The sequence below is a fragment of the Apostichopus japonicus genome, chromosome 3 (genome assembly GCF_037975245.1).
Source record: "Apostichopus japonicus isolate 1M-3 chromosome 3, ASM3797524v1, whole genome shotgun sequence".
NCBI lineage: Eukaryota > Metazoa > Echinodermata > Holothuroidea > Aspidochirotida > Stichopodidae > Apostichopus > Apostichopus japonicus.
In genome coordinates this window covers 14,692,080-14,711,615 of record NC_092563.1, presented here as the reverse complement: position 1 = coordinate 14,711,615, position 19,536 = coordinate 14,692,080, and the positions used below count along the sequence as shown (strand labels likewise).

Genomic DNA, 19,536 nt, shown 5'->3' with positions numbered 1-19,536 from the left:
AACTCAGAACTCATTTTTTTTTAAGATAAATGTTAAATCAGAATTTCATGATGTAAAGGGGGGAAAGCTCTTCAGAGTAGAAGAGGTAATCTCATTCTTTTATAGAGAAAAGAGTATCCAATTAATATATATTAAGACTAAATTTATACGTGCCAGTTTGCTCTCTCGCAATTGAAAAAGATCCAGGGGTATCAAAACTTTGGAAAGTCTTAACCTTTTCAGTAGTTAAGCTAAATCTAGTATATGTTATCCTCTGGTAAAGATTGCGCCAAAGCAATCTGTTATCTCTAAGTATTCAGGAGTCCTACGTGTTCCTAAGCAGTATTACAGAACGCTGTAACCTTTATTTTGCATGTTCCTTTTTTTTATTATTTTAAGGAGAAAGTTCCTCCTCAATAAATACCTATTCACTTAAGAAGTTGAATTTATAAAACTTGTTCTGCATCATTAGTTGGTTGGAGTATTTCTTTTTTACATTGCATTTTGATTTTGGATAGCCGCTAGGCGAATGTGTCGCATTGCCACTTGCATTCTTTTTGTGGGTGACAATAGAGATAGAAATGGAAAACTTCCACAAACAGGCTTTGATGCAGGGAAAAATTATTCCGTTGGGAGATATAATCACTATTGTTCTTTGACACACATGTCAGGACTAAAGACTTGATTTGAGTCAACAGGTCATCTGGTCACACATATATACTTTGAAAGGGTAATCATGTTTTTTCTTTATTACATTGTTCAGTTGTTCTACTCCCCGTCAAATGATGATCCCCTACAATGTTGCGTTGTCGAACTTGTCGATATTGTTTACATGTAACAAGAAAACTAAGCAAAACAAAGGTTCTAGTCTGTTACTTTCTATAATTAGTACTATGACATCATATAGATAAATTGGCAGTATTCCAATTCTATGATATGACTTTTAGATGGTCTCCAAATATCATGCAAACAGAGCAACATCTCTTCAGATATTTCAAAGAGTATCATGAAACATCAGCTAGCTAGGGGTGAGTGGCTGGAGTAGGGATCCCCTTGATAATATGATGCAGCATCATTATATATGAAGAGACTACTACTATACTCTACTCTACTCTATGACTCTACTCTACTACTCTACTTTCCCAACATTTCGTAATTTTACACCTCGTTTTTTTCTCTCCTTTCCCTTTTGTTGTTGTTGTTGTATTAAAGTACCTAGTCATAATCTAATAACAAACCCCCTCCGCTAAGATCCAAGATAGGCCTTGACCGTAAGGTTTGACCATGGATTTCCTACGTTACATACATTTGCGGACAAATTACACACGACATACCTATATTATCATTTTCGATGATGATGACCAACTCTTCAACAGGGCTAGTGTCGCTGTCCAACGCTCTTCTCAAGGTCAATGTTCCGTAGACACGATCAATTGTAAACTTTGATGACGATTCATCCTGAATTGCAAATGTGTACGGTAAAGACGATGGAGGTTGAGATATGTCCACAGTGTGAACTACACTTCCAATGGCAGTGTCCTCAGAGACCGTTATTGATGTCTCCCGAATTGTGACATCCCTCTTTGTACGCCTCCTGTTCTCTCCGGGAGGGCACTGGGGCCACAGGTGGTGTCTCTGATTGTTATCCACCAATGCTGGTTCAACCACATGTAACCTTAAGTTTGTGACCCACCTGCAGTCTTTACTGTATGCTTGCAAAGACAAATCCACGGTTTCGATGGTTGTCTGTTGTAAAAGATCATTTTGCATCAGAATCAAATTCCCATTTAGCAACTGAAAATCATCCGTGGGAGGCACTAGTTCTAGATGGGACCCATCCAAAATAAATGAGCATATTGTCTGTCCGATGGGTGTATACCTACTGAGATAGCAAGAATTCTCTTCGGCTGCAACAAGGAAACAGCTGCTGACTAGGAGCAGCGTAGCTAACAATGTGAGTGTTCGCTCACCGGGCATTCTGATATAGTCCACCACTTCTCCACACGTCTGGTATTAAAAGTGATACCCTTTGAAAAGATCAATACAGTTTACTTAAGATGAGTTTTAACTTTTAAAAAAAGGAAACAAACATAATTCCATCCTTTTGTATATAAATTTTGTAAAAGAGAGGAAAGTTTTGGCCAAAAGGGGATCCCTAATTCTGATACACTATAATTGTAGGCTACCAACTCTATTTGCTATCAACTGGTATTAATATGATATACCATCAGAATCGCAGGACAAATTTTTATTGGTCCTCTGGTAGTTCAGAATGACCAAATTATGGTTCGGATTGACAATCAAAATAGCTTTGTAGTTAGTTTGACTGGTTGTTTACATCAAATTCAGATTGCAATGTAACTATATATCCCCCCAAATAAGTAGAATTAGTTTCATTGACAGAGAAGGCTGGTTTTCTATTGACCTATAGACATCTCTCCTACAGTCTCATCTACATTAATGTTATTTGGTTACATTTATCTCGGACAACCATATTAGCTCTTTGGACAATCAAAAGTATGGCCTGGTTGTCTGAGGGACAACCAGAAAAAAAAAAAACTTATAATATTTACAGTAAGCATGGACTTGTATCAATTTTATTAGTTGTGCAATGTATTTTAAATTGAGATGAACAATATCATTTGATCTGAATTAAAATAAGTTTTAAAATTATTCTGGGCATTAATTTTGACATCACCGTCAGATGACTTCAACTCCACAATAAGAAGACTCCTTGCATTCTGCATAGGACTTTCTCGAACAAGTAACTAAATGACCTGCAGGCTGTATGTATACAATATCCTATACACACTGTTCAAGCTTTCAAAATATTGACCTTTGACTTCAAGTCTAAAACAGATGTTTCGATCTAAATCTGTTTGGGAGGGGAGAGATTCCAAGTCACATAAAAGTTAGAGATAACATGCTTGCATGTTAGAATTAAATGACATAGACAAAAAGCACATTGTCTTTATAGACAATGTATTTGTATTTACAAATGTTTAAATCCAAATTTACAAAGCAGTAGGCTAGGTGCATTTCAATTTACTGATATTGCTATGTTTTTAACAATCATGTTCATCAAACATTTTATTAATGAAATCCAAAGTAAATGGTATTAAATCATATATGATACAGGAGATTTGATTTCGAGCTTTTCAGCCATACATAAAATGTAAGATTACCTTTGAATTCGGTGGCATTGTCCATTGAAAATATCACTAACCATATAAGATAACTATTGGGCTTACAGTATGCATTCGTGTACATGAGAAAAGCCTAGTGTTATCGGTTGTACTTAAAATTCATAACGTACAGCACATTAACATTACGACCACCAGATGGAATATCATAAAAGTGTAACTGAAAGTTATACTATGCTAGCTAAGTAATGGTGACGAATAATACCATTGGAAACGTTTCAATAATAAAAGTGCCCACTTACCTCTTTCTTTTATCTGTATTTATCTTTGACTAGCATTAATATCATTCTTATTGCAACATAGTTGAAAACTTATGCAAAACACTGTAAACCTGATAAAGTTTAGAAAGATATGTAGACAGGTTTGCTGATGGCAAGTCCGTTACCAAAGAATTGTAATTTTAAAGTAAGCGTCAGCCCTAGCGTTAACGTCGCGTACAGAAACCGTCGACCGTTTAATTGTCGTTAAGCCTATTGTTTTACTTCTAGCGGGTCAAAGTCTATATATTCCTGACAAACAGCCATCCACCCAAAGCGGGCCTTTTGCATTACTCACCAATATTTGTTCAGCTAGATGAAAATCTTTCCCGAACCACAGGTTACAGGTTCAACTGATTAAGTTCCGACATCTCTATTTATAAATTTATGCAAACTTTAGTCGAGGAAGTGTAAATGTACTTACAACTTTTTTTTGTGTTAAATTGGTACAGCACGCTTGTCATTAATTCATTGTGTAATACTTTAGTAAACAATTATGAAAAGTGTAAACATACACGTCCGTCGGTGATTTTTCGACTAATACCGGGGAAAATATTCAAATATTAAAACACGCATGGTTACAACGACTGAATGGATAAAAGCGCCTGGCTTCCATATTTGTGCTGCTGGCAACGACCGTTTTTTTTTTTCATTTGATCAACTAGCCTAGGCATATGTAGATCGCTTCTAACCAGTTTTATATAAAAAAATATATATAAAAAATTAGGCTAATCATCAACGCTGGGTTGAATAATCAGGTGCGTATCCAGGGGGGGGGGGCGTTGGGGGCGCGCGCCCCCCGGGTAAGAAAAAGAGAAGAGAAAAAAAGAGAAGAAAAAAGGAAAAAAGAGGGGAAAAAAGAGGAGAAGGAGAGGAAGGAAGGGAAAAGAAAAAGAAGAAAGAGAGAAAAAGGAGAAAAAGAGGGAGTAAAAGCAAAACGCGAAGACACCGGGAAGAGAAAGAGGAACTATGACATCATTACAGCGCTGAAGGGTAGCCAGTGACGGATCAATGATTTCGTAAAAGTGTGACTCACCTTACCCCTTACACCGACAACTCCATTTTTTGACGTTTCCATTTTCCTCTCTCACTAATGATCTATATATGTACTATATATGGTCTATCATAACGCGTGTGTAGAATTGTGCTATGAAACCAACTGTGGCTGGTCTCGAACTCGACCGTGTCGTCGGGGAACATGACGCATTTTGGGATGGGGGCGACCGCCCGCCGGCCCCCCCCCCCATTCAGCATTTTTTAAATGATATCGCTAAGTAATTTCAAAATAGAAAGTGCTTAGAGGCAACTTACAAGGCCTGGGAAGTGTCATTTCCAGCGATCTGGGAGACATTTTCGGCCAAAATTTGCTTGTACGCTTCGCGCTAACAAATGGTCCTGGGTAGTGCCATTTCCAGCGATCTGGGAGGCATTTTCGGCCAAAATTTTCTTGTACGCTTCGCGCCAACCTATGGTGGCGCTACGCTTAGATAATTTGCCTACAGGCTTCGCCCCTGCCTTGGCAAATTCCTCGCTACGCGCCTGTTCGAATTTATAACGCAAACAGCAGATATCACATCATATCAGTGAGCATGAAAATGGCGTTCCAGGATGAAAAGCCTCAAAACTGTCCGACTTGCTTGAAAAAATTACCAAAAGTTTTCGCGCGCGAAGCGCGCGTTCAACGTGTTCATGTCAATATCATATAAGCAAGCATCGGTTATTACATCGCATGCCATCATGTACCGTATGGTCCGTTAAAATTGCGCAGTATACCGCGGGATGATAATGTAAACAACGACATGTCTCATGTAGATGTATAAAAAGCATGGAGGTCCAATTATGTCAAAACTCTCTTTTACATTAGTAATGGCGAATTAGGGGCTGCACCCCCGCCGCGCAGTGGCGGAGCGTCCACATGGTCAGGGGGGCGGATGCCCCCCTGACGGACTCAAATGGACTGCTGGCGCCTTTTTCAGCTCTTTACCACTTTTTAATTATTCTAGATTATTGACTTTTTTATTGCGCTCTCATCTACTTATTGACATTTGTCACATTTTGTTGGTGTAATTTGGCGATGACACCTTATTCTTCGTTTATCTGCAAATTAGCCAGGCCCAGAAAGGGTCATTTCCTGCGATCTAGGGAGTATCTTTACTCAAAAATTGTCTGTACTCTACGCGCCAACTAGTGGTGGCGCTCCGCTTAGATAGTGTCGAAAGCGCCCCTTCAGACCATTCTCGCCACTCCTGACCATTACCCCTATAGCTCCGCCACTGCCGCCGCGCCTCCTACGCCTATGTGTGTAGTGTTCGGTTTCGATATACCTGATATCGGAAATATCTGCTATTTTTTCATTTCCTTCAACCAAGTTTTATAATAGCCGTTATAAGAGGGTTTAATATTTGTACACCAATAAATTAACTGTGTCTGAATGTTCGAAAATTTTCTAACCAACATTCTTCATCATACTTCCCTCTACTCGTGTAACTTTCATCGGTCTGTTAGGAGTTGAAGGAGGTTTTTCTATATTGGTTGTCCATAAATGACATTTTTTGTAACATTATGGATATGTTTTCAGGTGAGTTTATTCACGAGAAATGTGAATTTTCAAATTCTCAACAAATAATGGGCTTAAAACCTTCAAAAGTGGGGCTGTCGGGTAATGTGGGCCGCGACGTAGAATCACCTACAAAAGCAATGATCCACAGGAGATGCGATGAGGTCGAACCTAATGTGTGACTGGTGAAAATCTTCAAAAACGTCATGGATGGAAAAAAAAAAAAACTAATGGGAAATACTTGGTTCTCAGGCAAAAGTGTACGTCATGGTTGGTCGTTTTCAAGCCCGAGAAGTGCCATTTCCGGTGATCTGGGGGGTATCAAAACCAGAAATTTTCTTGTACGCTCCGCGCCAACCGATGGTGGCGCTCCGCTTAGATAGTAATTCGCGCCCCCCCCCCCCCCGGGTTAAAAAATCCTGGATACGCGCCTGAGTTATGCTCACTTTAGGTCATATCTTTCTAATAGTTCTTTACGAATCGACGCGATAATGGATATCAAACAACAGGCAGAGCAAAATCTTATGTAACGGTGAGTTTTTGTTGATGAAAATGCTCATCGTAACACCATGTTCCATAAATTTAACGCAATTTACGTACTTACTATAATTGGACTACAGGCCTATGTTTAAGTGCTACAAATAAAAAGAGACTATTACTATACAACCCAAAAAATTAATTGTAGTTCTGTGGTAGAACAGAAGCGCTGCACACATACAATGCTACATTTCTACGTCATGGCCTTATAAAGTACAATAAGCCAATATACTGAAAAATCCCTATCCTAGTAATGGAATCTTCCATTAAAGGTATGATTATACGGAAGAACTATTCATGTTGAACTGCAGTCTAGTCTAACGTTTACACTTTAGTGCATTACAGTTTGCCAAAGTGTGCAACTTAAGATTGTCATATATTCTGTAGAAAGATGTCGTTACAAGGTATGATTCTTCTCTTTTCGTTCATGTGTGTGCAGTAATTATGAGCTAAATAAAAGTAAAAATATCTATTTAGGCTAAAGTCGGGGGTCTTCCAATGTCGTTTGTACTAAGTAATTTTTTTAATATTTGTAATTAATTAATATTCATAAAATAACTTATTGTTGCAATACAATAAAGGCATAACTCGAGAATTGGTACGGTCACAAATTTTCAGTCACAATCTGTTATTAGAAAGTTTGAATTATAAAATTGTTATTTCAAGTTAGTATCTTTTGTGAACTTCTTTGAAAATCATTGAGTTTTTTATAAGTACCGAAGCCCCGGGCCTTATACATTTTCTATTAGACCCACCTTCTTGTGTCATCCTATACTCGTTAACATAGTTAGTACCATAGTAGGGCCTACACTCTCAAGTGTAAGAAAGTTATTCAATGCGGCAAATGTATCTGTCTTAAAAGAACAGATACTACACATGATTTTAGCCAATAGGCCGAGAAGCGATACAAACTGATGCTTTTGCAACACTGTATGTGCCCTGGGTACATTTTACAATTTGCCATTGACTTTAGTGCATAAACTTTTGCAACACTGTATGTGCCATGGGTACATTTTACAATATATATATATATATATATATATATATATATATATATATATATATATATATATATATATATATATATATATATACTCATATATATACTCATATATATACTCATATATATACTCATATATATATACTCATATATATATATATTGTAACGATTTTGGGGGTGGGGGTTGAGATTGGGTAGCGTTAGGCCGGCAGGTTAGGATCCTTGGCCGATGGTGTTGTATTTTGATTGGCCACAAAGTCGGCGAAATAGCGTGGAGTCAAACACAAGTAGAAATTATCCAAACAATCCAGGTAAGTATAAAACGGTTTATTTCCGCAACTGACTATTAAAATAAACGTAAATGGACTTCTTCGTCCTAAACAAGGATAAATAAATCAGCTCTCAAATGCTCTAAGAAGTAACAGAAAAATACGGCGAGAAGTAAAAGAAAAACGATGAAATACAGCTTCAGAGGCCTGCTCTAAATGGTATTGGCTTCAGGGCGTAAACCTGCCAAGATACCAAACAACGCTATAGACCTTGCTGTTGAAGAACTCGATTAAGGTGTTCCCTATTTCCTTCGAAAGCATCCTTATATACGGGATCTAATTTACATAAACTTACAATGGGTCTCTTTGACTAAGAATGGTTGATAAAAGAGTGCAGCTTTCCTAAGGTCTGATAATCCCCCCGAAAACGAAATACATTTTAAACCCTTAATAGAACATTAGCTAAAAACATCTGCACCCATCCCACATGAATGAATTTTACGATCGTACGACATACTGTTACGTAATGAATATTACCATAACGTTTGTGATGGCGGATCATCCGCATAGCGGCAAACAATGGTCTATGCAGCGCGCGGCTAATCCTACTATTACTACAGTAACAAAGGGAATACCTAAGCCAAGGGATTAACCCGGAGAGCCGCTCCGCAGGGCTCCGCCACTGCTCCCCATACGCTCCGCACGACCTTGGCCAGAGGTCGGCCCGAGCGTTACACTCTCCTCCACTTGGCTTACACCATGTGACCCCACATGGTAAATACTCTTAATAGTGCCGTAACAAATAGCAAGGACCTAGACCATTGTTAGCCGCTATTTACAAACTTTTTAAATGGGTTACCTCGTGAGCACGAGAATGTAGATGTGAATTCGATGAATGCAATTTAAAAACAGAAAGGAATCACGTTACTAAGATACTGAAATACTCTCTTCACACCTACTAAGCATGTTCCTAACAAAACAGATAAAAACAATAAAGGCTTCGAAGTTTCTCACCGCTAAAATATCCAAAGGAAAACTTTACATAAAATGAATCCAACAAAAAAAAAATGCGGTTCCTTGGCTGAGTCCGTACACAAATTTACAATAAATGGTCCAATTTAAAAACTCTTTGAGACCGTCTTTTGCACTTAAATTAAAATTACAAACACAAAACATTTTCTTTCAGTTTGAAACGCAAATACTCGGCTTCACAATTTTAAAACATAATAGTTGGTAACCTTCCACCATAAACTCTTCCGTCGGATTTTCTAGGGGAAACACAGGAAGTGGGACCAGCTTCCGTGTGGTGCTGGCCCCGGACTGCCGACCACATCCGATTGGCGTGATCTTACCTGGGCACATTCCGAATGGTCATGCCCATGCGCAGCCCCTTTTCTCCAAAGTCAAAGGCTTTACTGCAACTAAGTTCTAACGAAACCGGGGGCGCAAGTTGTAACGGCGTCCGGGTGGTTTCTCCTTCGGGCCGGGGTCAGAAGGGGGCGTCTTACTTGGTGTTTTCGGAGTGGGTACTTCCAAGGTGTTCCTTGGTGTGACAGGTTCCTCCTCTCTGGTGTCTTCTTCGGGGACTTGCCCCTTCCACCATCCCTTATCGTGGGTGCCTAGGTAGGGTTTAAGCCGATCGGAGTGAACAACCTTTGGCTTGCACCTAGGGTTTTTCCGGATGCGATATGTCACATCTGTTAATCGTTTCGTGACGACGTAAGGGCCATCCCATGTGGGGCGTAGTTTCGGGCTCAGCCCGATCTTCCTCGTCGGGTTATAAAGCCACACCGAATCACCGGTTTGGTACCGTGTCGTTCCTTTACTGCCCCTGTCGTAGTGGTGCTTTTGTCGGGTCATCTGTTTCCCTAAATTCGTGCGTACTACCTCGAAACTTGTTTCCAATCTGTAGCGTAGGCGTTCCGCATAACCAATATGCGGGGCTTGGTTCTCCCTGTAGCTTCCACTGAAGTCCTCCTGCAGGGGTAGGCCCACCACAATGTCCAGCGGCATCTCCACTTCTCTTCCCAGCATCAACATATTTGGAGTAAACTTGGTGGAGTCATGTTCAGTGGAGCGGTAGGCCATGGTAATAAATGGCAGACTAACGTCCCAGTCTCTCTGATTTCCTGACACATAGTTGGTCAGCATACATTCCATAGTCCGGTTAAACCGCTCCACCATGCCGTCAGACTGGGGATGGAATGGGGACGTACGGGTTTTCTCAATGCCAAGTTCTTTACACATACAGTAGAATAACCGGGATTCAAATTCTCTGCCCTGGTCCGTGAAAACTTCTCTGGGTGTGCCAAACCTGCATACGAACTGCTCCACGAACGTATTGGCAACTGTGTCTGCTGTATGGTTGGGCATGGCGTAAGCTTCGGTCCATTTCGTGAAGTAGTCGCTTACTACAAGTATGAAACGATTGCCACGACAAGTCTCAGGGAAGGGTCCAGCCACGTCCATTGCGACTCTTTCCATTGGTATCCCAATTCGATACTCCTGCATGGGGGCTCGGTTCTTTTTCGTGGGACTTTTCCTGGATCCACACTCATGACATTGGACACAGTGTTCGTAGATGTCCCTCCGCATATTTCTCCAGTAGACCGGTGAACGTTTCGCTCTACTCCACGTCTTGTTGAAACCTAGATGCCCGGCAGTCCTGACGTCATGCAGCTGACCCATCACTTCTTTTCGCATGGCCTTGGGTACTAAGAGCTTATAGTTTACAGTCTCCCCGGTTGCGTCTTCCCACCTCAAGTACAGCACATTTTCTTGGATGCGTAATTGCTCCATACGTGACCAGAGAAACTTCACAGCGGCATCCTCGCTGGAAATCTCTTCCCAGGAAGGTCGGGTTCTACCACTTTCTAGAATTTCTATGAACATTTTAAGTTCTCTGTCTTTGAGCTGCTCCTTTCTGAGGTGCTCTTTCGACCAAGTAGGAATTGTCATGGAGTCTGTGGCACTATTTGGTACATGGTCAACGTCAGATATTCTGGGTAGCTTCTCAGTGTCACCATCGTTCTCTGGGTGGGGCGTTACTGCCTCCACATCTGCTTTCACGCTCAGTTCGTTTTTTCCAGGATCTGTGGAGCTGCTGAGTCCACACTGTGCACATGGTTTCCTCGATAGTGCGTCTGCATTGAGGTGCTTGGTTCCCGGCCTGTGTTCGATCTTGAATTCATAAGGGGCTAACCTCTCTATCCAGCGAGCAACCTGCCCCTCGGGTTCCTTGAATGAAAACAACCACCGCAAGCTCCCATGATCGGTACGTAGTAGAAACGGCTTGCCCAGCAAGTAATGTCTGAAATACCGTACAAAGTAAACAACGGCCAGCAACTCTTTTCTCGTTGTACAATAGTTGCGTTCCCTTTTCGTGAGAAGTCGACTTCCATAGGAAATAACAAGTTCCTGACCAGACTGTTTCTGTGAGAGCACTGCACCTATTCCAAACTGGCTGGCATCTGTGTCGAGTACAAAAGGGTCCTTATCGTAGGGGTATGCCAAAATCGGAGATGAGGTTAGTTTGTTCTTCAGAGTAGCAAATGCTTCTGCACAGTCATCGCTCCACTTGAACTGCTTTCCTTTCTCAGTCAGTGCATGCAGTGGACGGGCTATGCTGGCGAACCCTTCAATGAACCTCCGATAGTAGGTTGCAAGGCCTAGAAAGCTCCTCAGGTCTGTCAAGTTTGAGGGTGTGACCCATTCCGCTACATCCTTTACTTTCCGGGGGTTGGGACTTATACCTTCACCTGATACTACGTGGCCCAAGAACTCAACTTTGCTTTGGAATAGGCAGCACTTCTTGGTTTTCAGTGTCAGATTGGCCTCTCGCAAACGTTGGAGGACAGAGCTTAAGCGTTCTATGTGTTCCTCAAATGTGCGCCCATGCACTATGATGTCATCGATGTATAAGACGGCAACGTCCCACTGAAGGCCAGCAAGAACCCTTTCCATCAAACGTTGGAAAGTGGCCGGGGCGTTGCAGAGACCGAACGGCATAACTGTGAATTCATACAGTCCTTTTCGAGTAACAAAGGCAGTCTTAGCTCGATCCTCCTCTCTAACTTCAACTTGCCAGTATCCAGAGGCTAAGTCCAAAGTGGAAAACCACCTCGACCCGCCTAGGGAATCCAAGCTATCTTCGATCCTTGGAAGAGGATACGCGTCTTTGATGGTGGCATCGTTGAGCTTTCTGTAGTCGACACAGAAGCGGGTGGAGCCGTCTTTCTTTGTAACAAGCACAATTGGACATGCCCAGGGACTCTTGGAAGGTAAAACAACGCCACTTTGTAACATTTTCTCCACCTCTTTGTCCGCAACTGCTTGTTTGTGAATTGGGATTCTTCTTGGGCGCTGTTTGATCGGAGGGTTGTCTCCGGTGTTGATCCTGTGCTTCACGATATTTGTTCTCCCAAGCTGACTATTGCCTGAGCTGAAAAGTTCAGAAAACTTCATGAGGAAGCATTCTGCCTGATTCCGTTGGGTATCAGACAGATCGCATCCGGCTCCATCCAACAGTTTCTGAATGTGATCTGGAAGAGAGCTCTGACCTTGGTCTGCAGTGGTGCTCTCAGTGTCAGCTGCGTCATCCGTGTGGATAACACCGACAGATTTAGGCGTCCGTGTCTCGGGTGCAGTGTCATCGTCGAGGATTTGAATGGAAAATTCTACAGTAGCTGGTTGGGAGTCCTTGTACAATGTGACTTCATTTTCCGTCGGATTGAAGACTCGGAGAGGCATGACTTCCTGTGATGCATCCACGAGGGCATGTGCCACTACCACGTAATGGTGACACGTAACCATTCCTCATGCCATCCTTCTTTACAGAATGGTGACAACGACCAGTTTTCACAAGTTGGGCTGCTACAATGGATTCACTTCCTGGGGGAACGATTGTAGTCTCCTTTACACTGAGACGGAATACAGCGTTTTGGATCGCCTGTGAGTGTAGTTCTACATTCACTCCATCAAAGCAAATTTTCCCCCTTTTCCAGTCAAGTTGACAGTCATGTTTGATCATGAAATCCAGACCCAGGATACCCTCATATTCAATGTCCATTACGTGGATCTCATGCTGGAATCTCTTGTTTGCAGCTTCGACGTCCAAGACTATTGTCCCCTTGTCCCTGATCTTACTACTGCCATCTGCCATCCAAACAAACTTGTCTTTGCTTTTAAGCTTAGCCTGCACACTGGGTGGGAGATCCTGAAAAATCCGTTCTGATATTACAGTGATTGTGGCACCTGTATCTACCAACAGCTGGACAGGTCTTTCGTGTATTCTGACAGTAACGAACGCTCCGGATGCATCGATTTTGTGAATTTGTGTCGGACTTACTCCTTTTGTAGGCCATCGTCGTCTGTCATGAGTCGGGCGAGGGCCTACTGACCCGACTCCCGTCCGTTTCCCTGGTTCGGAGGAGCCGTCTTCAGAGGGTGAGGACATTCGTACTTGAAATGGCCAAGTTCACCGCAGTTATAACATTCCCTCGAGGCATTCCTTCTGTTCCTTCGTCCACCTGCTCCACCTTCCCCTCTTTTCACCGACTGTTGCCAGTCCTTAAGCTCAGTTAAAGTGCTCTTCATCTCCTTGAGCATCTGTACGATCTGGGCCATACCGAGTGATTCTGACTTATCCTCTTGAGCATCTCCCACGACCTGCCTCACGTTACCCCGTTGCTTCAAGTGGTTTGTCTGTTGTGCCCGCTGGAATGACTCTGTTTCTGCTGCAATTGCCACTGCTTCCGCTAGTGATGTTGGTTTTGACATGAACACAGCTCTTTGAAGTTCCATGTCGTTGAGGGCATTTCTGAAATGTTCGAGTGCAATATCGTCTCTAGCTTTACTGTTAAGTGTAGGGTATGCATAACTTACAAGCTTCCTGATAGCTTGTGCCAGCTGTTGGACAGATTCTCCTCTCTCCCTTGTCCTCATAGTCAGCTGAGCTCGGAATAAAGGACCTTTATGTGCATGCCCAAACCTTGTCTCTAGGGCGGTGCTGAGGGTTTCGAAATCCATCTTGGTACTGGAGAGGTCTGCCTGCGTCTCCAGAGCATCTCCCTTCAAACTTGCCTTCAAGTACTTTGCCTTTTCACATAGGTTCCACCCATTAATGTCCGAAACACTCTCGAAGTGTGATATGTAACTGTCCCAGGGCTGCAAGCCGTCGAATTTCTCGGGGAGCATATTTGGTCGGGTTTTGGAAGAACGCTCCAGTTCTCTGGGACGCTGGGAGTGTAAATGCTCATCCCTCGTAAGCTCGGCTGGGTGCTCTCGATCCCTTGGTGCATATCTCCCAGGATCTTGCAAGTAAACATCTTCAGGAGGGGTATCGTGTTGAAGTGCTCGGGAGTCGGCTGTTCCTCCGCTCCCTAATCGTTGAGCTCCTGAACCGATTCCTGTCCTCCTCCTGTCTGCAGCTGTGTCATAGGCCCCGGAGGAATCCGGTTGGTTCCGAACCCGGTACGGGGGAATACGACTACGATGGAAGTCTACATCCTCCGCAAAGGTGCAAGGTTCCGACTGGTACCTATTACCTTGGCCCCCTTTGCCTGTCAAAGGTGCAAAGTCCGTGTGAACCTGTCTTTGCCTTTCAATTCCACTCCTTTTCTGATGAGTCCCGGTTGAGTCCGGCTGGTCTCGGTACCGGTGCTGGAAAACAGAGTCCGAATGGTCTCGTTTTTCCGCACGGACAGTGGGCTCCGAATGGTGCCTTCTACCCTGACTCGGCAAGAACCCTTCATCTATCACATGGGGTTTGGTGCCTGGTAGTTTCATGTACTTATTACTGGAGGGAGAAGAAATGTCTTCATCTGCATCCTCAACTTCATCGCCTGAATGACTGTCTTTCACGAGCGGAATCATCCTCTCACATTCTTCCTTAAGGAACTCTATTTCCTCTAAAATAACCTTTCTACGGTCAGAAAAATGTTCGTCAGAAGGTTTTGTACTTGCCATTTTTTTTTTACGAGCTGGTCCAGCTATTCCGTCTTGATGATCCCACCGTTGCCACCAGTGTAACGATTTTGGGGGTGGGGGTTGAGATTGGGTAGCGTTAGGCCGGCAGGTTAGGATCCTTGGCCGATGGTGTTGTATTTTGATTGGCCACAAAGTCGGCGAAATAGCGTGGAGTCAAACACAAGTAGAAATTATCCAAACAATCCAGGTAAGTATAAAACGGTTTATTTCCGCAACTGACTATTAATATAAACGTAAATGGACTTCTTCGTCCTAAACAAGGATAAATAAATCAGCTCTCAAATGCTCTAAGAAGTAACAGAAAAATACGGCGAGAAGTAAAAGAAAAACGATGAAATACAGCTTCAGAGGCCTGCTCTAAATGGTATTGGCTTCAGGGCGTAAACCTGCCAAGATACCAAACAACGCTATAGACCTTGCTGTTGAAGAACTCGATTAAGGTGTTCCCTATTTCCTTCGAAAGCATCCTTATATACGGGATCTAATTTACATAAACTTACAATGGGTCTCTTTGACTAAGAATGGTTGATAAAAGAGTGCAGCTTTCCTAAGGTCTGATAATCCCCCCGAAAACGAAATACATTTTAAACCCTTAATAGAACATTAGCTAAAAACATCTGCACCCATCCCACATGAATGAATTTTACGATCGTACGACATACTGTTACGTAATGAATATTACCATAACGTTTGTGATGGCGGATCATCCGCATAGCGGCAAACAATGGTCTATGCAGCGCGCGGCTAATCCTACTATTACTACAGTAACAAAGGGAATACCTAAGCCAAGGGATTAACCCGGAGAGCCGCTCCGCAGGGCTCCGCCACTGCTCCCCATACGCTCCGCACGACCTTGGCCAGAGGTCGGCCCGAGCGTTACAATATATATATATATATATATATATATATATATATATATATATATATATATGGAAGCCTTAAACAATTGTTCAATTGTGCTATATGGAACCAACTGTGGCTGGTCTTGAACTCGACCGAGTCATCGGGGAACATGACGCATTTCGGGAAGGGGCGACCGCCCCCCCCCCCGAGCAAACTTTCTTTATGACATTGCTAGTAAATTCAAAATAGACAATGCTTAGATGCAACTTACAAGGCCTGGGACGTGTCATTTTCAGCGATCTGGGAGGCATTTTCGGCCAAAAATTTTCTTGGCGCTTCGCTTAGATAGTTTGCCTATAGGCTTCGCCCCTCTCTTGGCAATAACTCGCTATACACGCCTGTTCGAATTTGTAAAGCAAATAACAGATATAACATCATATCAGTGAGCATTGAAATGCATGTTCCACGATGAACAGCCTCAAAAACTGTCTATGTGTGTAGTCAAAGGCGTAGGAGCCCAATTGGATTTGGGGCTGTAACGACTTGCCCGAAAAAAAGCCAAAATTTTTCGCGCAAGAAGCGCGCGTTCAACATATCGATGCCAATATCATATAAGCAAGCATCGGCCATTACATTGCATGGCATCGTGTACCGCACGGTCCGTCAAAGTTGCACAGTATACCGCCGGATGTTAATGTAAACAACCAAATGTCTTATGTAGATGGAGAAAAACCATACAGATCCATTTATGTCAAAACTCTCTTTTACAGTAGTAATGTCGGCCAAGCTTACAACTTTATTTTAATTACCAAGGAGATCATTTTTAAGCTATTCATTGCTATTTATTTTACTTTCAGTAGGTGCCCGAAGAAAACGGGAAAAAATTTGGTTGCGGGGGGGGGGGGCCTACGGGACCTACGCCTATGTGTGTAGTGTTCGGTTTCGATATACCTGATATCGGAAATATTTGCTATTTTTCATTTCCTTCAACCAAGTTTTATTATAGCCATTATAAGAGGTTGCAATATTTCTACACCAATAAATTAACTTTGTCGGAATTTTCGACAATTTCCTCACCAACATTCTTCATCATACTTTCCTCTACTCGTGCAATTTTGACCTGTCTATTAGGGGTTGAAGGGGGTTTTTCTATATTAGTTGTCCATATATTGAATTTTGTGCAACATTATGGGTATGTTTTGAAGTGATTTTTATTCACGAGAAATGTGAATTTTAAATTCTCAACAAAAAATGGGCTTAAAACCTTCAAAAGTGGGGCTTTCGGATATTGTGGGCCGTGACGTAGAATCACCTACAAAAGCAATGATCCATAGGACATGCAATCAGGTCGAACATGATGTGTAACTGGTGACAATCTCCAAAAAGGTTATGGATGGAAAAAAAAACTTTTGGGAAATACTTGGTTCTCAGGCAAAAGTGTTCACCTGGTTGGTCGTTTTCAAGCCCGAGAAGTGCCATTTCCGGTGATCTGGGGGGTATCAAAACCAGAAATTTTCTTGTACGCTCCGCGCCAACCGATGGTGGCGCTCCGCTTAGATAGTAATTCGCGCCCCCCGGGTTAGAAAATCCTGGATACGCGCCTGATAATATACGTAAAACAAGGTATTGATCATTCATCAATAAGTTTTAACCAAGATATGGGTATTACTGACAAAGTTCGCGTTTCACGTCGAAATCGGCGTTTCTCACGACCGCAGATTACATACACGACCAAAAATATGGTGCCATTGTAAAACTCATGAAGTACGTGTTATACGTACCAGCGACGACCAAAATTTCAACGCAAAATTCACTAAACACTCAATTACCAACGATACTCTTGCACTAAACAATCCACCGCTATTATTTTAAATTGTAGTCGATCTGTTTTTTTTAATATTGTTCTTTAGCCTCCCACCCCCCCCCCTCCCTGCCACATTGGAATTACGTTACAAAATGCACGTATACGTGATTTGGCAGTGCCGTACTAAATGTACAATACTTCATTGACAATAACTGTATAAGGCACTGTACTAGCTGTAGCCAAACGTTAACGTTAGGACTAGGCCGCATTTGACGCCATTATTTTATTTTATTTTTCATTTTTACAAGATATCGCTGATAGTTGATAATTCTATCAATTCTTAATCGATGGCCTTATGTTACATAGTGGAGCTTTGGATGTGCCTATATACAAGGGCATTTTTAAAGAAAGATTTAGTCGTGGGCCATTTCCCAACAGGGACCATTATGACACTATCAGTTGGCGCGAAGCGTATACAGGCGCGTATCCAGGGGGGCGTTGGGGGCGCGCACCCCCCGGGTAAGAAAAAGAGGAGAGAAAAAAAAGAGAAGAAAAAAGGGAAAAAGAGGGGAAGAAAGAGGAGGAAGGAGAGGAAGGAAGGGAAAAGAAAAAAAGAAAGAGAGAAAGAGAGAAAAAGGAGAAAAGGAGGGAGTAGAAGATAAACGCCAAGACACCGGGAAGAGAAGAGGAACATTCATAATTAAAGCGCTGATTACTATTATATACACAGGGTAGCCAGTGACGAATCGAGGATTATGGGGGGGGGGGTGCGTCTCACCCTACCCCTTACACCGACAACTCCATTTTTGACGTTTCCATTTTCATCTCTCACTAATGTAGATATATATATATATATGTATATATACCATCTATGGTCTATCATAACGCGTGTGTGTGTATGGACGCCTTAAACAATTGTACAATTGTGCTATGAAACCAACTGCGGCTGGTCTCGGACTCGACCGAGTCGTCGGGGAACAATCTCAAGAAGTGATGGGTGCGGCACCCATCACTTCTTGAGATTGTTCCCATCTGCATGAAAACGCGCGCCCACAACCCTACGCTCCATCCCTCTAATCGCTTCCCGATGAGTTACGAAACTTATTTAATGGCCTTCGCTCGTAGTACCAAGACCTTGACAAAATCCGGCAACACACCACTTCATCGATAACAAGTGATCGGGTATATCGTCCCCGTTCTGGCGTAGTGACGAATGTTCAAAATGTGAGTTTTGAGAAAACGCGCTCTAAAGATTTTCATATTTTGACTTTAGTATAGCGTAACTAAAAGAGGATCTTTTTTACCGAAAGTTGTCAATATTTTAAATATAACAAATAGAACTTTGAGTTCTCATGTTTGTTGCTGAAATTTCTTACATATAGTAGTAATTTCAGTGTAAAAATTTCGTCGTTATGTCATGTCATTTTCAGTTAATTTTAGACATTCGCCACACATTCGTCACTGTGCTAGAACTAAATTTTGAAGTTTCGTCCTGTCACAGACTTGTATTCGTCACTTTTGTGTGTAGTAGCCATAGGGTACACCGTGAATGTTCACTGTCACATGGGGAGAGGAAGGGGGGGGGGGTTAGGTGGAATAACCTTACGATAGAAGAAAATAATCGAAGGGGTGGTACATTGGTCTTATTAATTTTAAATAGAATGTCCACGGTTTACTTTAATGTATAAAATAGACAAGGAATGGGTTATACGCAGGTATCAACATACGTGTTTTAGTATGTTTTTCTTGAGTGACATGGATGGGGTCGGATATGACGAGGGGAGGTGGTATATAGGGCAAGGAGAGCCGGCTGTTGAAATGGTGGTATATTGGTCTTATTAATTTAAAAAGATTGCCCACGTTTTGTTGCAATGTATAAAATAGACAAGGAATTTGTATGGGTTATGGGCGTATGTAAGTGTTTTAGTATGTGTTTCTTGGGTGAAATGTAGGGTGTCGGATAGAGAGATGTTGAGGTAGGGAGGGCAAGGAGAGCCGGCTGCTGAAAGGGTTATATATTGGTCCTATTTATTTTAAAGAACCCCCACCATTTTCTATAATGTATAAAATAGACAAGGTATATGATGAAATGTGAACACA

The 19,536-nt window shown here is 42.2% G+C and overlaps 1 protein-coding gene and 1 pseudogene across 1 annotated transcript in view; both read right to left on the bottom strand.

The window, feature by feature from the left end:
• The window catches only part of LOC139964367 (neural-cadherin-like), a 67,284-nt gene extending 63,627 nt beyond the window's left edge, over positions 1-3,657 (bottom strand). The window contains exons 1-2 of the mRNA XM_071965918.1: positions 3,425-3,657; positions 1,314-2,006 (exon numbers count right to left, since the gene is read on the bottom strand). Of these exons, the coding sequence (XP_071822019.1) occupies positions 1,314-1,956 (643 nt within the window). The 5' untranslated portion in view covers positions 1,957-2,006; positions 3,425-3,657. The remainder of the gene's footprint in view (positions 1-1,313; positions 2,007-3,424) is intronic.
• A 3,661-nt stretch (positions 3,658-7,318) lies between these two features.
• LOC139965872 (U2 spliceosomal RNA) lies at positions 7,319-7,439 on the bottom strand (annotated as a pseudogene).
• Positions 7,440-19,536: the final 12,097 nt, after the last annotated feature.